Source organism: Phyllobates terribilis, unplaced genomic scaffold (genome assembly GCF_046119375.1).
Source record: "Phyllobates terribilis strain yellow unplaced genomic scaffold, ASM4611937v1 Scaffold_9__5_contigs__length_417890890, whole genome shotgun sequence".
NCBI lineage: Eukaryota > Metazoa > Chordata > Amphibia > Anura > Dendrobatidae > Phyllobates > Phyllobates terribilis.
Genome location: NW_027362769.1, coordinates 299,640,551 through 299,656,759, shown reverse-complemented (window position 1 = coordinate 299,656,759; position 16,209 = coordinate 299,640,551). Strand labels below are relative to the sequence as shown.

The window sequence follows — 16,209 nt, the reverse complement described above, 5'->3', positions numbered from 1 at the left end:
GCTGCGCTGAGCCCTTTCTGTGGGGCCCGCTGCGCTGCGCTGAGCCCTTTCTGTGGGGCCCGCTGCGCTGCGCTGAGCCCTTTCTGTGGGGCCCGCTGCGCTGAGCCCTTTCTGTGGGGCCCGCTGCGCTGCGCGGAGCCCTCTCTGTGGGGCCCGCTGCGCTGCGCGGAGCCCTCTCTGTGGGGCCCGCTGCGCTGCGCGGAGCCCTCTCTGTGGGGCCCGCTGCGCTGCGCGGAGCCCTCTCTGTGGGGCCCGCTGCGCTGCGCGGAGCCCTCTCTGTGGGGCCCGCTGCGCTGCGCGGAGCCCTCTCTGTGGGGCCCGCTGCGCTGCGCGGAGCCCTCTCTGTGGGGCCCGCTGCGCTGCGCGGAGCCCTCTCTGTGGGGCCCGCTGCGCTGCGCGGAGCCCTCTCTGTGGGGCCCGCTGCGCTGCGCGGAGCCCTCTCTGTGGGGCCCGCTGCGCTGCGCGGAGCCCTCTCTGTGGGGCCCGCTGCGCTGCGCGGAGCCCTCTCTGTGGGGCCCGCTGCGCTGCGCGGAGCCCTCTCTGTGGGGCCCGCTGCGCTGCGCGGAGCCCTCTCTGTGGGGCCCGCTGCGCTGCGCGGAGCCCTCTCTGTGGGGCCCGCTGCGCTGCGCGGAGCCCTCTCTGTGGGGCCCGCTGCGCTGCGCGGAGCCCTCTCTGTGGGGCCCGCTGCGCTGCGCGGAGCCCTCTCTGTGGGGCCCGCTGCGCTGCGCGGAGCCCTCTCTGTGGGGCCCACTGCGCTGCGCGGAGCCCTCTCTGTGGGGCCCACTGCGCTGCGCGGAGCCCTCTCTGTGGGGCCCACTGCGCTGCGCGGAGCCCTCTCTGTGGGGCCCACTGCGCTGCGCGGAGCCCTTTCTGTGGGGCCCACTGCGCTGCGCGGAGCCCTTTCTGTGGGGCCCACTGCGCTGCGCGGAGCCCTTTCTGTGGGGCCCACTGCGCTGCGCGGAGCCCTTTCTGTGGGGCCCACTGCGCTGCGCGGAGCCCTTTCTGTGGGGCCCACTGCGCTGCGCGGAGCCCTTTCTGTGGGGCCCACTGCGCTGCGCGGAGCCCTTTCTGTGGGGCCCACTGCGCTGCGCGGAGCCCTTTCTGTGGGGCCCACTGCGCTGGGAGCCCTTTCTGTGGGGCCCACTGCGCTGCGCGGAGCCCTTTCTGTGGGGCCCACTGCGCTGCGCGGAGCCCTTTCTGTGGGGCCCACTGCGCTGCGCGGAGCCCTTTCTGTGGGGCCCACTGCGCTGCGCGGAGCCCTTTCTGTGGGGCCCACTGCGCTGCGCGGAGCCCTTTCTGTGGGGCCCACTGCGCTGCGCGGAGCCCTTTCTGTGGGGCCCACTGCGCTGCGCGGAGCCCTTTCTGTGGGGCCCACTGCGCTGCGCGGAGCCCTTTCTGTGGGGGCCCACTGCGCTGCGCGGAGCCCTTTCTGTGGGGCCCACTGCGCTGCGCGGAGCCCTTTCTGTGGGGCCCACTGCGCTGCGCGGAGCCCTTTCTGTGGGGCCCACTGCGCTGCGCGGAGCCCTTTCTGTGGGGCCCACTGCGCTGCGCGGAGCCCTTTCTGTGGGCCCACTGCGCTGCGCGGAGCCCTTTCTGTGGGGCCCACTGCGCTGCGCGGAGCCCTTTCTGTGGGGCCCACTGCGCTGCGCGGAGCCCTTTCTGTGGGGCCCACTGCGCTGCGCGGAGCCCTTTCTGTGGGGCCCACTGCGCTGCGCGGAGCCCTTTCTGTGGGGCCCACTGCGCTGCGCGGAGCCCTTTCTGTGGGGCCCACTGCGCTGCGCGGAGCCCTTTCTGTGGGGCCCACTGCGCTGCGCGGAGCCCTTTCTGTGGGGCCCACTGCGCTGCGCGGAGCCCTTTCTGTGGGGCCCACTGCGCTGCGCGGAGCCCTTTCTGTGGGGCCCACTGCGCTGCGCGGAGCCCTTTCTGTGGGGCCCACTGCGCTGCGCGGAGCCCTTTCTGTGGGGCCCACTGCGCTGCGCGGAGCCCTTTCTGTGGGGCCCACTGCGCTGCGCGGAGCCCTTTCTGTGGGGCCCACTGCGCTGCGCGGAGCCCTTTCTGTGGGGCCCACTGCGCTGCGCGGAGCCCTTTCTGTGGGGCCCACTGCGCTGCGCGGAGCCCTTTCTGTGGGGCCCACTGCGCTGCGCGGAGCCCTTTCTGTGGGGCCCACTGCGCTGCGCGGAGCCCTTTCTGTGGGGCCCACTGCGCTGCGCGGAGCCCTTTCTGTGGGGCCCACTGCGCTGCGCGGAGCCCTTTCTGTGGGGCCCACTGCGCTGCGCGGAGCCCTTTCTGTGGGGCCCACTGCGCTGCGCGGAGCCCTTTCTGTGGGGCCCACTGCGCTGCGCGGAGCCCTTTCTGTGGGGCCCACTGCGCTGCGCGGAGCCCTTTCTGTGGGGCCCACTGCGCTGCGCGGAGCCCTTTCTGTGGGGCCCACTGCGCTGCGCGGAGCCCTTTCTGTGGGGCCCACTGCGCTGCGCGGAGCCCTTTCTGTGGGGCCCACTGCGCTGCGCGGAGCCCTTTCTGTGGGGCCCACTGCGCTGCGCGGAGCCCTTTCTGTGGGGCCCACTGCGCTGCGCGGAGCCCTTTCTGTGGGGCCCACTGCGCTGCGCGGAGCCCTTTCTGTGGGGCCCACTGCGCTGCGCGGAGCCCTTTCTGTGGGGCCCACTGCGCTGCGCGGAGCCCTTTCTGTGGGGCCCACTGCGCTGCGCGGAGCCCTTTCTGTGGGGCCCACTGCGCTGCGCGGAGCCCTTTCTGTGGGGCCCACTGCGCTGCGCGGAGCCCTTTCTGTGGGGCCCACTGCGCTGCGCGGAGCCCTTTCTGTGGGGCCCACTGCGCTGCGCGGAGCCCTTTCTGTGGGGCCCACTGCGCTGCGCGGAGCCCTTTCTGTGGGGCCCACTGCGCTGCGCGGAGCCCTTTCTGTGGGGCCCACTGCGCTGCGCGGAGCCCTTTCTGTGGGGCCCACTGCGCTGCGCGGAGCCCTTTCTGTGGGGCCCACTGCGCTGCGCGGAGCCCTTTCTGTGGGGCCCACTGCGCTGCGCGGAGCCCTTTCTGTGGGGCCCACTGCGCTGCGCGGAGCCCTTTCTGTGGGGCCCACTGCGCTGCGCGGAGCCCTTTCTGTGGGGCCCACTGCGCTGCGCGGAGCCCTTTCTGTGGGGCCCACTGCGCTGCGCGGAGCCCTTTCTGTGGGCCCACTGCGCTGCGCGGAGCCCTTTCTGTGGGGCCCACTGCGCTGCGCGGAGCCCTTTCTGTCTGGGGCCCACTGCGCTGCGCGGAGCCCTTTCCTGTGGGGCCCACTGCGCTGCGCGGAGCCCTTTCTGTGGGGCCCACTGCGCTGCGCGGAGCCCTTTCTGTGGGGCCCCTGCGCTGCGCGGAGCCCTTTCTGTGGGCCCACTGCGCTGCGCGGAGGCCCTTTCTGTGGGGCCCACTGCGCTGCGCCGGAGCCCTTTCTGTGGGGCCCACTGCGCTGCGCGGAGCCCTTTCTGTGGGGCCCACTGCGCTGCGCGGAGCCCTTGCTGTGGGGCCCACTGCGCTGCGCGGAGCCCTTTCTGTGGGGCCCACTGCGCCTGCGCGGAGCCCTTTCTGTGGGGCCCACTGCGCTGCGCGGAGCCCTTTCTGTGGGGCCCCTGCGCTGCGCGGAGCCCTTTCTGTGGGGCCCACTGCGCTGCGCGGAGCCCTTTCTGTGGGGCCCACTGCGCTGCGCGGAGCCCTCTCGGGGCACTGCGCGACGCGAGCCTTGCTGTGGGGCCCCGCGCTGCGGCGGGTAACCCAAGGCCCTTTCTGGGTGGGCCCCACTGCGCTGCGCGGCTAGCCCTTTTCTGGGGCCCACTAGCGCTCGCGGCAGCCCTTTCTGTTCTGCGCTGCGCGGAGCCCTTTCTGTGGGGCCCACTGCGCTGCGCGGAGCCCTTTCTGTGGGGCCCACTGCGCTGCGCGGAGCCCTTTCTGTGGGGCCCACTGCGCTGCGCGGAGCCCTTTCTGTGGGGCCCACTGCGCTGCGCGGAGCCCTTTCTGTGGGGCCCACTGCGCTGCGCGGAGCCCTTTCTGTGGGGCCCACTGCGCTGCGCGGAGCCCTTTCTGTGGGGCCCACTGCGCTGCGCGGAGCCCTTTCTGTGGGGCCCACTGCGCTGCGCGGAGCCCTTTCTGTGGGGCCCACTGCGCTGCGCGGAGCCCTTTCTGTGGGGCCCACTGCGCTGCGCGGAGCCCTTTCTGTGGGGCCCACTGCGCTGCGCGGAGCCCTTTCTGTGGGGCCCACTGCGCTGCGCGGAGCCCTTTCTGTGGGGCCCACTGCGCTGCGCGGAGCCCTTTCTGTGGGGCCCACTGCGCTGCGCGGAGCCCTTTTTGTGGGGCCCACTGCGCTGCGCGGAGCCCTTTTTGTGGGGCCCACTGCGCTGCGCGGAGCCCTTTTTGTGGGGCCCATTGCGCTGCGCGGAGCCCTTTTTGTGGGGCCCATTGCGCTGCGCGGAGCCCTTTTTGTGGGGCCCATTGCGCTGCGCGGAGCCCTTTTTGTGGGGCCCATTGCGCTGCGCGGAGCCCTTTTTGTGGGGCCCATTGCGCTGCGCGGAGCCCTTTTTGTGGGGCCCATTGCGCTGCGCGGAGCCCTTTTTGTGGGGCCCATTGCGCTGCGCGGAGCCCTTTTTGTGGGGCCCATTGCGCTGCGCGGAGCCCTTTTTGTGGGGCCCATTGCGCTGCGCGGAGCCCTTTTTGTGGGGCCCATTGCGCTGCGCGGAGCCCTTTTTGTGGGGCCCATTGCGCTGCGCGGAGCCCTTTTTGTGGGGCCCATTGCGCTGCGTGGAGCCCTTTTTGTGGGGCCCATTGCGCTGCGTGGAGCACTTTTTGTGGGGCCCATTGCGCTGCGTGGAGCACTTTTTGTGGGGCCCATTGCGCTGCGTGGAGCACTTTTTGTGGGGCCCATTGCGCTGCGTGGAGCACTTTTTGTGGGGCCCATTACGCTGTATGGAGCACTTTTTGTGGGGCCCATTACGCTGTATGGAGCACTTTTTGTGGGGCCCATTGCGCTGTATGGAGCACTTTTTGTAGCCATTATACTGTATGGAGCACTTTTTGTGTGGCCCATTACGCTGTATGGAGCACTTTTTGTAGCCATTATACTGTATGGAGCACTTTTTGTAGCCATTATACTGTATGGAGCACTTTTTGTAGCCATTATACTGTATGGAGGGCTTTGTGGGGATTACAGTTGGAGAATCATACTGTGATGGGGTCTCCATTCTTTGTTAGGGGGATTGAGGGAGGGGGTACAGTAGGGTCATCATACTGTGTGTGTGGAGGAATTCACTGTGGGGGTATCATACTGTGTTTGGGAACAGTTTTGTTAGCATCATACTTTATTATCAATATTATTCAAAGTTTTTTTTATCCTTTGTTATTACATATTTAAATAGGACTGTATGCTTTTTACTGCTTTTACATAACATATTATATTATTCCACTATAATTCCAAAAGTTAATTGTTTTATTTGATAAGGAAAAATCCTCAATTGTATACATTTTTTTTAACAAATGCCAAGGTTGGCCAGCGACTTTTTCTAAGCTTTTAACTCTGGCCCTCTGTGTATTTCAGTTTGACATCCTTGGCTTAAAGGTTTATTCTCAATATGATAAAGGGTTACAATTGCAAAGAGGTTGTAAAAACAAAATTTTGCAATTTGACTTTTGATTAAAAATCCTCTGCAATCGGTGGCTAGTATCTTAGGCTTGGAGTGTAGCGCTTACAAGCTCTCTGCTATAGACTCTATAGCGCGCTAATGTACGAGTAGTTTTTCTAAACTAAAACCTCAGTATTCAGGTTAAATTGCCGTGTTGGCACTTTGTGATAAATAAATGGGTTTTGGATTGCAGTTTGGGCACTCAGTCTCCACAAGGTTCGCCATCACTGGTCTAGACTTTTAGCGGAGATGAATCTGTGCTACAGTAAATTTATCACTTAAACATGAGCCATGTATGAGGGAGTCGTGGAGTCGGTGTGATGGAAATTGAGGAGTCGGAGGTTTGGCTTACCAACTTCACAGCCCTGCCCAAAACAATGGCAAATTGCGTCCGCCCCCTTCTCACTACATTGTAAGGTAAAATAAAATCTATCATTCAATACTACAACTCATCCTGTGACAAAAAAAAACCCAAAAATTTATATCTAATGGTAGAAAAGAAAATGCAAAAAAAATCCTTGGAAGGGCATAATGCACCATGTTTGGTTCTCGAAGCTGCTATGGTCCTTTTACATGATTGGATACGCTGCAAAAATAGTGATTAGTCTTGGTCTTACATGTGACAATCATATTGAGCATGCAGAGGCACAGGACTCAGCGTTACTTCCATAGTTATCCCCATACAGGTTGTGCTATTGTTGGCAGGGTATTCTCTCTTCACATGGGATGTACTGATAATGATTTGCATGTTGGCACACGGGGTGATGATAGGGAACTATGGCTCCTAAGTGTCAGTTCTGCTGATCACCGGCTAGGAGTAATTACAGAGATAATATATAGTGTTAGTGCAGGAAAAGTGGTGGCTCTGGACTGGCTAAGCCTTACCAGGGGTGGATCTAAGGCCAGGTGGGCTCTATACCGTACTGCCAGTAATGGCATAAGGCACGATGACCGTACCACTCTCACATTGTCAGTATGACTGCTACAAACCACTGGATACAGCGCTTACTTACCACTCGAGGGTTCTGCTGCCCGTATTTCACCTGATGTGTGACATTTTTTATGAATTTCTGCTGCTTGGCACCCTTTTTGTTCTTAAGGCCAAAGGTCTTGTCCTTCAATCAAAGATAAAATGTATTTAGGACAAATCCACCATGTGATTGAACAATGTGGCAACCATATCAGTATTTTCCACATGCAACATAATGACATTAAGGGCATGTTCCCACATGGCATGTCTGCTGCCAACCTCCCACTGCAGTAAACACCTGTGAAAGATAGTTGGGAATAACTGCATATTTCATTCTTTGCATTCATGCGCGGGTCAAACGCAGGTCCTGCAAAAGGCAGAACGCAGGTCCTGCAAAAGGCAGAACATTTTCAGCCAGGAAAAACTGGTTGGAAAATCCGCTGATTTTGTGTCCTGTGGGAATATACCCTATACAGCTGAATAGAGGACCAATATAGCCATTTCTTACACAGTGGTTGTATTACGTTATACACTGGCAATATGCACTACATGTACCAGCCTTCCTATAGCGTGGGCTTGAAAATGTGACGTATTGCTGGTGTATGCACCTTTATACCAGCATTATTTTGCTGACAGCTACCAGTACAAGGCAAGAGGTTGTGGTCACCTTGGATAAGTGGTCCTGGGATGTTGGACCCAGACACAAGAAGGACAGAGGCCCATTTACTAGTAGTGCATATGGCTAAGATTCTGCATTTGTATGAATTATTGTCCAGGATTAATGCACAAAATCTTCAATGATAAAAGTGTTTATTATAGGTCTGAAATGGTGACATTTTTTAAATGGTGGTCCTCCATCCTACCATTCCCTAAAACGTATAGTGTACAGTACACATGGCATCTGTAATGGTGTAGACAGCCATCTTGGCCTACTCATGTAGTCATGGCCAAAAGCAAGTACATCTCAATGCAAGGTAGTTTTCTTTGCCATGTGTTTGTTTTCTTAAAGGGTTTTCCCCAAATTATAAGTTATACCATTAGGATAGGGGATAACTTGACTGCTGGGTCAATGCTCCAGCTATCTGGAGAATTGGGATCCTATAACCCTGGAACTGGGTTCTCCAGAGCCTCATGTTGATTTTAACAAAAGTGCACATGTTCAGTTACTTCTCAATAGGACTGCTGGAAATAGTCCAGCACATCTGCTTCACACTAGACGGGGCAGTGCAGAGCCCAATTCCTGGGATCGCAGGAGGTCCCAGAGGTCAAAATAGCCTTTGAATTTGGAAGTAACCTAAAGGTAGAAACCATGCTGCCACCAAAGTCCTGTACATACAAACCCGCAGGCTTCTGTACTGCCCTAGAGTAGGTGGCTGCTCCAGTCCCACAATGCTTATCACGGCACCAGAGAGCAAGAAGAATCAGGGTAAATATGCTACCCCTCATCTGCAAGATCGTAGTCAGACTCAAATGGGCTGTGAGGTGTCAGAAGAGGAAAACACATATACTCAGGATACAAGAAGAGAAACTACGCCTATATATAACAATTATAGTCAACTGGTGTAAATATCATTTTTAATAGCAAGTACTTACAATCACCTTTGGATTACTATTAGAACGGGGCATATTCGCGAATAATATCAGAAAAACCAAGGAAAAAATGCGAAAAAAGCAACCTCACTAAGAAAAGTAGAATTAAAAGTTGAAATTTTATTGCACAATTATTAATAAATATACAGGTAAATAGCACAAGGTGGAATGGGAAAAATACACACTTAAAAAAACACAGACAGCGCTTGGCATGCTACGGCCTCAGATATGCTAAGGTAGAGGCATGATGCTAGTGCAGCCCCACATGGGCTAATGTATTAGAAGTATTTGATGCCATCTAGTGGACATGGACTGATCAGGTCCCTGGTCCACGAAAATTCATTAAAGTACTAACAGGTATATTCCAAAATCAGGGCCAAAGATATTAATATGCTTATCAAGAGATAGCCACAGCAGAGTACTGGACACCATAAGGTGCGCGCACGTCCACCCCGACACGCGTTTCGGCACAGCCTTCTTTTAGCCCATGTCCACTAGATGGCATCAAATACTTCTAATACATTAACCCATGTGGGGCTTCACTAGCAACATGCCTCTACCTTAGCATATCTGGGACCGTAGCATGCCAAGCGCTGTCTGTGTGTGTTTTTTTAAGTGTGTATTTTTCCCATTCCACCTTGTGCTATTTACCTGCATATTTATTACTAATTGTGCAATAAAATTTCAACTTTTAATTCTACTTTTCTTAGTGGGGTTGCTTTTTTTTTTTTGCATTTTTTCCACCTACATATAACGCAGTGATAACGGTGTAGAAACAAGACTGTACTAACAAGGACTGCTGAGGGTGTATTCACACTGCGTATGCATCAAAGGTATCCATAGGCCTTATTCATCAGACAGGGGCCAAAAGTGTCTGGTATATATGTTGCTAAAGTACCACTGCAGAGTTGTTCTTATATTTCTCCATTGGTTAGGCATCAGTAACGTGCGCTCCGTGTGCGATAAAATCCTAACCACTCGCCATCTTCTGCAGTTTCCAGCACCATGTGACTAACCTGCTCACTCCAGTGCTTGCTGTGTGACCAATGTAAGTCTATTAGATCCAGAACAAGGCTCTGATGGACCTACAATAAGAGAGTACGTAACGATCCGCAGTGTGAGCCAGCAAGCAGAGCCGCAGCCACACCAAGCAGGGGAGGACTGGAGCAGTACTGGAGACGGCAGAAGAAGGCGATGGGTAATTATTTACCATATACAGGAAAAATACATTATGGATACCTGACTGATAAATGATTGGGAGATAGAAAAACTCTGGAATGGGACTGTAAATGAGAGCCTAAGGGACATAGAGCACCACAGCCCTAAACACTGGCATATGTCTCTATGTTATAGCTTTGGCCGTCTCTGCAGCCCCCCTGTATGTCTCAGTGTTATAGCTCTGGCCGTCTCTGGAGCCCCCCTTTATGTCTCTGTGTTATAGCTCTGGCCGTCTCTGGAGCCCCCCTTTATGTCTCTGTGTTATAGCTCTGGCCGTCTCTGGAGCCCCTCTTTATGTCTCTGTGTTATAGCTCTGGCCATCTCTGGAGCCCCCCTTTATGTCTCTGTTATAGCTCTGGCCATCTCTGGAGCCCCCCTTTATGTCTCTGTGTTGTAGCTTTGGCTGTTTCTGGAGCCCCCTTTATGTCTCTGTGTTGTAGCTTTGGCTGTTTCTGGAGCCCCCCTTTATGTCTGTGTTATAGCTCTGGCCGTCTCTGGAGCCCCCTTTATGTCTCTGTGTTATAGCCCTGGCCGTCTCTGGAGCCCCCTTTATGTCTCTGTGTTATAGCTCTGGCCATCTCTGGAGCCTCCCTTTATGTCTCTGTGTTATAGCTTTGGCCGTCTCTGCAGCCCCCCTGTATGTCTCAGTGTTATAGCTCTGGCCGTCTCTGGAGCCCCCCTTTATGTCTCTGTGTTATAGCTCTGGCCGTCTCTGGAGCCCCCCTTTATGTCTCTGTGTTATAGCTCTGGCCGTCTCTGGAGCCCCCCTTTATGTCTCTGTGTTATAGCTCTGGCCGTCTCTGGAGCCCCCTTTATGTCTCTGTGTTATAGCTCTGGCCGTCTCTGGAGCCCCCTTTATGTCTCTGTGTTATAGCTCTGGCCGTCTCTGGAGCCCCCTTTATGTCTCTGTGTTATAGCTCTGGCCGTCTCTGGAGCCCCCTTTATGTCTCTGTGTTATAGCTCTGGCCGTCTCTGGAGCCCCCTTTATGTCTCTGTGTTATAGCTCTGGCCATCTCTGGAGCCCCCCTTTATGTCTCTGTGTTATAGCTCTGGCCGTCTCTGGAGCCCCCCTTTATGTCTCTGTGTTATAGCTCTGGTCGTCTCTGGAGCCCCCTTTATGTCTCTGTGTTATAGCTCTGGTCATCTCTGGAGCCCCCTTTAGGTCTCTGTGTTATAGCTCTGGCCATCTCTGGAGCCCCCCTTTATGTCTCTGTGTTATAGCTCTGGCCATCTCTGGAGCCCCCCTCTATGTCTCTGTGTTATAGCTCTGGCCGTCTCTGGAGCCCCTCTTTATGTCTCTGTGTTATAGCTCTGGCCGTTTCTGGAGCCCCCCTTTATGTCTCTGTGTTGTAGCTTTGGCTGTTTCTGGAGCCCCCTTTATGTCTCTGTGTTGTAGCTTTGGCTGTTTCTGGAGCCCCCCTTTATGTCTCTGTGTTATAGCTCTGGCCGTTTCTGGAGCCCCCTTTATGTCTCTGTGTTGTAGCTTTGGCCGTCTCTGGGGCCCCTCTTTATGTCTGTGTTGTAGCTTTGGCTGTTTCTGGTGCCCCCCTCTATGTCTCTGTGTTATAGCTCTGGCCGTCTCTGGAGCCCCTCTTTATGTCTCTGTCTTATAGCTTTGGCTGTCTCTGGAGCCCCCTTTTATGTCTCTGTCTTATAGCTCTGACCGTCTCTGGAGCCCCCCTTTATGTCTCTGTGTTGTAGCTTTGGCTGTTTCTGGAGCCCCCTTTATGTCTCTGTGTTGTAGCTTTGGCCGTCTCTGGAGCCCCTCTTTATGTCTCTGTGTTGTAGCTTTGGCTGTTTCTGGTGCCCCCCTCTATGTCTCTGTCTTATAGCTCTGGCCGTCTCTGGAGCCCCTCTTTATGTCTCTGTGTTGTAGCTTTGGCCGTCTCTGGAGCCCCTCTTTATGTCTGTGTTATAGCTCTGGCCGTCTCTGGAGCCCCCTTTATGTCTCTGTTATAGCTCTGGCTGTTTCTGGAGCCCCTCTTTATGTCTCTGTGTTATAGCTCTGGCCGTCTCTGGAGCCCCTCTTTATGTCTCTGTGTTATAGCTCTGGCTGTTTCTGGTGCCCCCCTTTATGACTCTGTGTTATAGCTCTGGCCGTCTCTGGAGCCCCTCTTTATGTCTCTGTGTTATAGCTCTGGCTGTTTCTGGAGCCCCCCTCTATGTCTCTGTGTTATAGCTCTGGCCGTCTCTGGAGCCCCCCTTTATGTCTCTGTGTTATAGCTCTGGCTGTTTCTGGAGCCCCCCTCTATGTCTCTGTGTTATAGCTCTGGCCGTCTCTGGAGCCCCTCTTTATGTCTCTGTGTTATAGCTCTGACCGTTTCTGGAGCCCCCCTTTATGTCTCTGTGTTATAGCTTTGGCTGTCTCTGGAGCCCCCCTTTATGTCTCTGTGTTATAGCTCTGGCTGTTTCTGGAGCCCCCCTCTATGTCTCTGTGTTATAGCTCTGGCCGTTTCTGGAGCCCCCTTTATGTCTCTGTGTTGTAGCTTTGGCTGTCTCTGGAGCCCCCCTTTATGTCTCTGTGTTGTAGCTTTGGCTGTTTCTGGAGCCCCCCTCTATGTCTCTGTGTTATAGCTCTGGCCGTTTCTGGAGCCCCCCTTTATGTCTCTGTGTTATAGCTTTGGCTGTCTCTGGAGCCCCTCTTTATGTCTGTGTTATAGCTCTGGCCGTTTCTGGAGCCCCCCTCTATGTCTCTGTGTTATAGCTCTGGCCGTTTCTGGAGCCCCCCTTTATGTCTCAGCAGATGGGCATACTGACAGGGAGCACAGGGGATCAGCACTGAGCCGTTCGGTAACCAGCTCCAACCACAGGACCGGAGAGGCGAGGCCCAGGGGCCCATGGTGGACTGGGGAGGAGGCAGCACGCTCCCGCACAGATGACAGCCGGCAGGCCGGGGCCGCCCGGACACATGTGGCGCTCTGCTCAGCACACGGGTTCTGGCGTCACCTCTATGATCTTTTCCTTCTTCTTCTGGTCTGTCTTCTTGGTCGGCTGGGGAGCTGGCGCCTTCTTTGGTGGCATTGCGGTGCACGCAGTCCTGACTGCACTCCCTGCTTCACATAAGAGCTCGCTTTACGGCTGGAAGTTCAGCAGTGACGTCATCACTCCTAGACGAGCCGGAGAGACGAGACCGGCGTGACGCACCGTGCTGCCGCTGCAGTGGCTGGCCTGGATCTCCCATGGTGCTGTGCGTTGGTCAGGCATCATGGGATGTGTAGTCCAGATGTGCGGCAGTGTTCCCTGCACTTACCATGCAGTCTGCAGTGACAGGACTATGAGTGTCGGTGTATGGGCTCATTAGTGGTCTATGGGACTGTACATTCCCTCTCAGAGCTGCATCCCATAGGCTTACTACTGAGCCTGTACATTGCCCTGCTGCTGTGACTGACTGTAGGGGTCTTAGGACCCTCACCGATCAGAAACACTATGCAGATCCTATCTTACAACATGAGACCCTGTAATCCTGTGGTCATGCAGGACCCTGCACATAAGGCTAAGGCCGCTCCATGCCGAATCAGAGTCTCCCCCTAAGGCCACGGTCCCACTATCAGTATTCGGTCAGTATTTTTTCTCAGGAGTGGGAGCCAAAACCAGGTGAGGAACAATCAGAGAAAAGGTATAATAGAAACAAGTCACCAATTCTGCATTTATCACCCACTCCTGGTTTTGGCTCCCACTCCTGAGAAAAAATACTGATAGTGGAGCCGTGGCCTTATATTGTCTTGCGGACAATCCCGTGTGTTACAGTGATGACACAGTGCATGCGATTGTGATAAACCTCATGCATACGGGCGACATCTGCAGCATATACTGAGAGCAGCGGGCGTGGGTCCACAACATGTCCGTCTATGCTGATTTACATCACAATGATCCGTCCCTTTTCCCGTCATTATTGTCATCATCTCCATCTTGTTTACATGAGGTGCTGCTGACCTACACCCCTGCTTAGGCTGCATTACAGATGTGAACAGCACCATAGCTGCTTGTTTTCCAGCTCATTAATGAACATTTCTGCAGCACAGTGATTTGTAAAGAGCTTTCTTATAAAGTCCATTTGTCTGATCATCACCCCATATAAAATGGCCTTGTGCTTCAGTATTTGTGAGCCAACACGAGGAGTGGAACCTACACATGGAATAGAATGATGGGAATGCTGGGATCTCTTCTAGTGATGGGTCATTTAGAAATGATCGGGCACGGAGAGCCAGCTCCCTACTGTGAACAATAGGAGCCGTCACCCCAGTGAGAGCCTCTTGTAGACACTGACAGGCTCCCACTGTGGGGAAAATGACCCCCACCTGCCCTAACAAGTGCTGTTAATGGCTGCCTGTATGTGCGCAGGATTTCAACCACATCGGATTCCATTGATTTTACCATAACTATGTGTTCACCTGCGGGTGAACACATTATTATTATTTATTATTATTATAGCGCCATTTATTCCATGGCGCTTTACATGTGATAGGGATATACATAGCAAAAACATTTACATAATCTTAACAAAACGAGTCAGCGACTGGTACAGGAGGAGCGAGGACCCTGCCCGCGAGGGCTCACAGTCTACAAGGGATGGGTGAGGATACAGTAGGTGAGGGTAGAGGAGGTCATGCAGTAATGTGGTGGAGCTGTGGTTACTGCAGGTTGTAGGCTGGTCGGAAGAGGTAGGTCTTCAGGCTTCTTTTGAAGGCTTCCATGGTAGGCGAGAGTCTGATGTGTTGGGGTACAGAGTTCCAGAGTAGGGGGGATGCACAGGAGAAATCTTGTATGCGATTGTGGGAAGAGGAGATAAGAGGGGAGTAGAGAAGGAGATCTTGTGAGGATCGGAGGTTGCATGCAGGTAAGTACCGGGAGACTAGGTCACAGATGTATGGAGGAGACAGGTTGTGGATGGCTTTGTATGCCATGGTTAGGGTTTTGAACTGGAGTCTCTGGGCAATGGGGAGCCAGTGAAGGGATTGACAGAGGGGGGAGGCCGGGGAATAGCGGGGGGACAGGTGGATTAGTCGAGCAGCAGAGTTTAGGATAGATTGGAGGAGTGCAAGAGTGTTGGAAGGGAGGCCACAGAGCAGAGTCTTTGCTGAGGAATGCACGGATCCGTGAAATATTTTTTGGTTGGAGTCGGCAGGAAGTGGAAAGGGCTTGGATATGTGGTTTGAAGGAGAGATCAGAGTCCAGGGTTACCCCAAGGCAGCGAGCTTGTGGGACTGGGGAGAGTGAACAGCCACTGACGTTGATGGATAGGTCAGATGGGGGATATGAATGAGAGGGTGGAAAGATGATGAACTCTGTTTTATCCATGTTGAGTTTTAGAAATCTGGCATAGAAGAAGTATGAGATGGCGGACAGACATTGTGGGACTTTGGTTAGTAGGGAGGAGATATCGGGTCCAGAGAGGTAGATCTGTGTGTCATCAGCATAGAGGTGATACTGAAAGCCGTGAGACTCTATGATCTGTCCCAGGCCAAAGGTGCAGATGGAGAAGAGCAGAGGTCCTAGAACTGAACCTTGGGGGACACCGACAGATAGGGGGAGAGATGAGGAGGTGGTGCGTGAGTGGGAGACGCTGAATGTCCTGTCTGTTAAGTATGAAGAGATCCAAGATAGGGCCAAGTCCGTGATGCCAAGAGATGAGAGAATCTGTAGTAAGAGGGAATGGTCCACTGTGTCGAAGGCAGATGACAGGTCCAGAAGGAGGAGGACGGAGTAGTGTCGCTTGGATTTGGCATTTAGTAGGTCGTTGGTGACTTTGATCAGGGCAGTTTCAGTCGAGTGATGCGGTCGGAAGCCAGATTACAGGCGGTCGAAGAGGGAACAGGAGGAGAGGTGGGAGGACAGTTCAAGGTGGATATGTTGTTCTAGTAGTTTTGAGGCAAAGGGGAGAAGTGATATGGGGCGGTAGCTAGTCAGAAAGGATGGGTCAAGGGAGGGCTTTTTGAGGATGGGTGTGATTGCGGCATGTTTGAAACATGAGGGGAAGACACCGGTTGTTAGTGACAGGTTGAAGAGGTGGGTTAGGGTTGGGATGAAGACTGTGGTAAGGTTAGGGATGAGGTGGGATGGGATTGGGTCAAGTTCGCAGGTGATGAGGTGGGATTTGGAGAGTAAAGAGGAGACTTGACCTTCTGTAATGGTGGAAAAGTGGGGTTTGGAGGAGGAAGGTTGAGTAGATATGAGGAGGGGTTGTGCGGACTTTAGGCAAAAGCTTTGTCTAATGGTGTCAATCTTCTGCTTGAAGAATGAGGCAAAGTCTTCGGCTGAGATGAGAGAAGAGGGAGGAGGTGCTGGGGGACGAAGGAGAGAATTGAAAGTGTTAAATAGCTGTTTAGGGTTGTGAGACAGGGAGGATATGAGAGATGAGAAGTAGGTTTGTTTTGCTGTAGTGAGTGCGGACTTGAAAATAGTGAGGGATTGTTTGAATGCGATGAAGTGCTCGATGGAGTGAGACCTTTTCCATCTCCGCTCTGCAACCCTGGAGGCCCGTCGCAGTTCTTTAGTAAGTTTGGTGTGCCAGGGTTGCCTGTTGAATGTGCGAGATTTGGTATGTGTGAGAGGGGCGATCAAGTCGAGAGCTGCAGCTATTGTGGTGTTATATGAAGCGGCAGCAACATCTGCATTGTGTAAGGAATTTATGTCTGTAAGAGGGAGGAGGGATTCAGAGAGTGAGTGTAGGTCAAGGTGTTTGAGGTTTCGGCGAGCGTGTGTAAGTTTGTGGAGTGGGGATTGTGCACCTGGAGAGGAGAGGGTAGAGAATGTGAGGAGGTTATGGTCAGA

The 16,209-nt window shown here is 55.1% G+C and overlaps 1 protein-coding gene across 1 annotated transcript in view; it reads right to left on the bottom strand.

The window, feature by feature from the left end:
• Positions 1-12,572, bottom strand: part of ZC3H15 (zinc finger CCCH-type containing 15) — a 32,174-nt gene extending 19,602 nt beyond the window's left edge. The window contains exons 1-2 of the mRNA XM_073647891.1: positions 12,385-12,572; positions 6,674-6,775 (exon numbers count right to left, since the gene is read on the bottom strand). Of these exons, the coding sequence (XP_073503992.1) occupies positions 6,674-6,775; positions 12,385-12,459 (177 nt within the window). The 5' untranslated portion in view covers positions 12,460-12,572. The remainder of the gene's footprint in view (positions 1-6,673; positions 6,776-12,384) is intronic.
• Positions 12,573-16,209: the final 3,637 nt, after the last annotated feature.